Below are 5,032 nucleotides of genomic sequence, written 5' to 3'. Positions count from 1 at the left end.
AATAAACAGCTACACTGGTGATCGGATGTATAATAATCGTGAGACCGATCCACGATGACTGCATGGTGTAATAAATATGCCTCTGATCATCCTGCGGCACTTCGCGATTATGAATTATTCCGCCGGGTATGAACTCGCTACAAAGGACTGCAGTTCCTCACTCTCTTTCTGCCCCCAAACAACCCTCTCCTGATCCCCTCTCGGGTTGCGCTAAAATTAGCTGCAGGATGCAATCAATGAAGACTTGACGAGGCGCCGGCCAGCCACCCCGTCATACAGACGGTAAAAACTGAGGTATCCTCTTGCTCAGATAATTCCTTTCACTTTTTTCTCTGATATGGAAGTTCGGTGATCGGTACATAAAAAAAGTATACATGTGTGTGACGTTATCAGGAACAAGTAGACAATTTTTTTCTTCTCATATCAATCGCAGTGTTGGACAACGCGAATTGTTAACTATATACAGAAAAAAAATTAACCGCAAAGTGATGAAGTAAGAATATCATATACTTACCGGTGGTAATACTATAGATACATAATGTATGTAGAAAGAGCGCAGAGAGGAAGGAAAAGAGTTACTGTTTTTGCAGCCACTTTTCAGTCACCACGTTTGCAGCTGCCAGGATATGATGTGGGTTATACATGTAGGTATAGATATATCTAGTATGCCTATATAACGTCATTTCGATCGGGGACGCAATTTATTTCTATAATATATTGATGCTACGAGGTTGCATGTCTCAATATAACCGTATACAGTCATGTACGTTGAGTAATTGGAGAAGTCAGTTGTGGCTGTTTGACTTGGTCGGTCATCGTTACAATTATAGCTATGAATTTTTAAACGAAAATTGACCGGGAGAAAAACTGTCCAGGAAAGGGAGAGAAGAACAGACTTTATATTTTAACCCCAACATCCCTTATCTTGTGCAATGTGTTAATTAAGCTTTATATTTTGCAATCTTTTGCCCTCTTTACAGTTCAGTATGCACCTAGAGGCAAAAAAAAAACCTGCGACATTCTTCTGTCAAGGTCAAGAATCCCTTTAACCTTCCCCACGATATGGGTAGTCCGGGAATAAACATGAGCCGATTCATCCCTGATGGTGAAAAGAAGGGGAAAAAAGTAAAAAAATCATGAAGTGAACCGTGATACGGCCCTGGCCGTCTCGCATCGATCGTCTTTTGCCAGGGTGAAGTTGCCAGGCGTAGGGCGGAGTTCGGGGGTGCGTTAACGGCCCAGTGCTGTGTTCGAGTTTTGTAATCTTTGCGACCTGCCCAATAGGACCAGGCGTGCGAATTGTTCCTGGCTTTCAGTAAGGCCCTGCCCTTTTACGGGGACCCTCATGGTCTCGGGTTTGCGTCGAGGGCGTCGGATCGCGGTTTTCGTTGCCGGTCTCGTCGCTGCTGTGATATTCGCCCACCTTTTAGCCTCCCGCGGAAGCTCGGTTCTCGTTTGGTCAGAAAAAACGGCCCGGGCTAAACAGCCGGTCGCAATAACCGAACAGATACAGGAGTTTGGTCTGGTCTATGCGGCGGGTGTTTACATGGCCGGTAGGAGGCCGCGAAACCTGACCTTCTGCGAATGGACCCACGGCCTCCCGCGTTCGCTGTCCTACACCTCGGCCGATGTCGCCTGGTCCCCGGAGGCAGGGGAGAAGGGGCCTTACCGGGTCCTGTCGGGAGTCCTGGGGGGCTACGCCGGCGCCGAGGCGCCCCCGGTCACCCTCTGCACCCACGCTACCGCTGAGCAGGTCTACGCCGTGGTGGAGCTCGCAAGGCGGTGGGAGGGCCCCATCAGTCTGGCCGTTTTCGCCCCTGGCCTAGACGCCGGGCTGGCCGTCGCCTTGCTGGAGAGGGCCTGCGGCTGCGAGCCGGGGATGGCGAGGGTGGCGGTGCAGTTGATATTTCCCGCAGGAAGGCCGCCGGCTCTGAGGCCCAGGAGCCAGGCGCTGGGCGACTGCGCAGCCTCGGACATCCAGCTACGGGAATCCGAGACCGAGCGAAAGTCCAGGAACATGATGTACCCCGTGAACGTCGCCCGGAACGTCGCCAGGAGCAACGCTCGGACCCCCAGGGTCCTGGTCTCCGACATTGAGCTGCTTCCCAGCGAGAATCTCGCCTCAGGGTTCGTCGAAATGGTCCGCGGACGGCCCCCCAGGGTCGGCGTTGTGTTCGTCGTTCCCGCGTTCGAGGTCGAGGCCAACGAGAAACCACCCAACACCAAGCACGAACTACTCATGGCAGCCAGAGCCGGCGTCGCTGGGTATTTTCACAGATTCGTCTGCGCTCATTGCCAGAAATTTCCGGGCCTGACGAGGTGGATGCTAAGGCCCGATCCTGGCAGGGTTAGACCCTCCGTCGTAACCAGAAGGGAGTTTCCGCATCACAGGTGGGAGCCAGTGTACATCGGTACACGCGAAGACCCGCTTTATACCGAGGATATGTCGTGGGAGGGCAGGCAGGACAAAATGGCGCAGGTGAATTAAATCGAAAATTAATTTCGGTGTCGAACCGTTGCAATAATACATCTGTCTCTTTCGCTTCATTAACAGATGCTGGAGATGTGTCTTTTGAGTTACCGCCTCGTCGTTCTCGATGGTGCCTTTCTCGTTCATGCACCAGGAGTCAAGCGTCGCCCGACGAGTATCGACAACCGCAGAGAAGCCTGGAGGCGTCCCTACGAGAGGAGGAATTCGAGGATATATCAGAGCGTCGTCAGACGACTACAGAAACAATATCCGGCAAATCCCAGGTGCCGCCAATGACGGAGACAAAAAATGCATGCAATTACGAACTCCAGTGTTACAAGAACGTTGTGCGGTGATGCGATGATATTGGGGGATATTGTATAATACTGTAGGATTAATAATTAATTACTGAACGAATACTGCGTAGCGGTTATATTTGATTTTTTAAATAATCATTTTCATTCAAAATATAACTAAATTCGATCTAATTTACCATTGGTCGTTTCAATTGCTAGAGTTGTACAAAAAAAGCAACGAGCGATTTGTATGTTATTACGTACGAACGGGTCTAAGCAACTTTCGAAATGTTGAGAGTTTTCAGATGACTATCCAATTTTTTTCAAATTGTTTTATCCAAAGTCATGCCGTAGAAGACTACACCACTAATTAGAACCTTAGGAATTAAAAACACTGCACTGGTGAACAATTGAATAAGCCAATTGTTCAATACAAAGATTCTTTCAATTTTCGGCGATAACTTGGCAGCAGTTGACCACGAAAACTGTAGAGTACATTCTCTATGATATATTCTTTGCATACATTGGTATAGTGTTTTTTTTTATTGAAAAATTTTAAAATCGTAGTAACTTCAGACTATGCACAGTCGATTTCCCTCGGAAAAATCTATATATTTGTAAAGAAAACAATCGAAATTACGTCCGTGATCAGGCGCTCCAAAGAATTTACTTGGTTTGACTCATAATGCAAGGAGTTGGATGTGCTGCAGCGTAGCTTTTTGGACCAACCAATTGGAAAGTTTCGCCAGTTGACGTCACAATAAGCGGTCAATTCAAAATTGTTGAAAAATTTCCGTAGTACATTAGCATGTTACACACGAAACGTTGACTGAATTCTTCAGTTCTCGCATATTAGAAATGCGAATACTTTTACCTTTGCAGGTCCCACTGCGATTCTTACACCCCTTAACCAAACAAATAAACTTAATGAATTTGATTGAATTTGTGAAATGATGCGAGTCAATGCGAGATTTAACCCACCACATTTGTTTATGCATTTATTAACCTTGTAGTTGAGGTTATGTTGTGTTTTGTACGCGTTTGCGTCTGCACTGTAGGCTCACTACGACTTGCCGTGACGTCAACTGGTAGACTGCGCAAACTTTCACGAAAATTTGTCCTTTATCGAGCATACCTAATTTCTTACACTATGTAACGCACTATGGGTTGACCTTATTCGATCGATTAGACTGTGTATGAGCCGGTTGACTGTAATTAGGCGCTTTGAATTGACGCTACTTTGGTTGCTTGCGATTAGGCACTTCGATCGCGACGTTGACTGCAGAACGTAAAGACCGATACCCCTGGGTAAATTTAAGTGACCAGTTTTCGGCAGGCAAGTGGGCCCAGGTGGGCCTGGAAGCGTAGGAGGGTTCTACTCTATCGACTCTACCTAATGAGCTCGCATCGACATTCGCAGCAGCCAAAGTAGTGTCGGTATGAAATTTTCAGATTGAGTCGGTACAAAGTGAGTAAGAAATGTCGACTAGAAATGTCGATCGGCTCGATTATCCCCGTGAGAAGACGCGTAACCGCGTCCACCGCCAACCGCCTTCAACGACCATCGCCAACCACCCCCAACTACCTCCGATCATCTCCTACCACCTCCGACCACCTCCTACCACCCGCTACCACCTCATACCACCTCCGACTACCTTCCTCCTAGTCCACCTCGTCCTTCTTCTCTACCTCTTTCGAAGTCGAATTTTACCAGGTAGCGGACCAAGAGCGCAGGAACCACGGATCGCTTGTCCCCAAAGTCGAGCGTTGACTGAAGAATATAAAGACAGTTGCTCTAATGGCTTTGGTGTGACAACCGAAAATCTTCGTGTGCTTAAGCCCCCTCAGATGCTTGGAAAATCTTAGAAGAGTTGAGAACTTATTGCAGAACATCAGAGAGATACCGATTTCGACATGATTCACCTTCCGAGTAACACAGCTTCGCAATGGTAACCCCAAGCCAGTACTTTTGTTAGCCTGTGTGTACTTACCGACTTGTCGGCGATACAAGAAATTAATAATGGGAATAAATTTCTTCCAAAATTCGTAGCAAACCAGTGATTTAATTAAAGCATAGGCACCCGAGAGAAGAATGTATACATAGATCATAAATATTAAGAGATCAGATGTAATAATGATGCAGAGGCCAGAAAGTATATATGTAAATGCGGTCCATGTACGATATTAATATATATGATCCATTTACGATTAATACGTGATGCATACTATAAATTTTCCAAAAGACAAACTGGATCATCTACAATAA

The 5,032-nt window shown here is 46.8% G+C and overlaps 1 protein-coding gene across 1 annotated transcript; it reads left to right on the top strand.

Annotated features, from left to right (window-relative positions):
• The first annotated feature begins 291 nt into the window (after positions 1-291).
• On the top strand, positions 292-4,249 carry LOC124303164 (beta-1,4-glucuronyltransferase 1-like). Its single transcript, XM_046760049.1, has 2 exons — positions 292-2,479; positions 2,555-4,249. Exons 1-2 carry the CDS (start codon positions 1,346-1,348, stop codon positions 2,765-2,767), a joined length of 1,347 nt encoding a protein of 448 aa, XP_046616005.1. The 5' UTR covers positions 292-1,345; the 3' UTR covers positions 2,768-4,249.
• Positions 4,250-5,032: the final 783 nt, after the last annotated feature.

The sequence above is a fragment of the Neodiprion virginianus genome, chromosome 4, assembly GCF_021901495.1.
Source record: "Neodiprion virginianus isolate iyNeoVirg1 chromosome 4, iyNeoVirg1.1, whole genome shotgun sequence".
Taxonomy (NCBI): Eukaryota; Metazoa; Arthropoda; class Insecta; order Hymenoptera; family Diprionidae; genus Neodiprion; species Neodiprion virginianus.
Note: the sequence above shows the minus strand (reverse complement) of the source record. Positions and strands in the feature narration are given on the sequence as shown.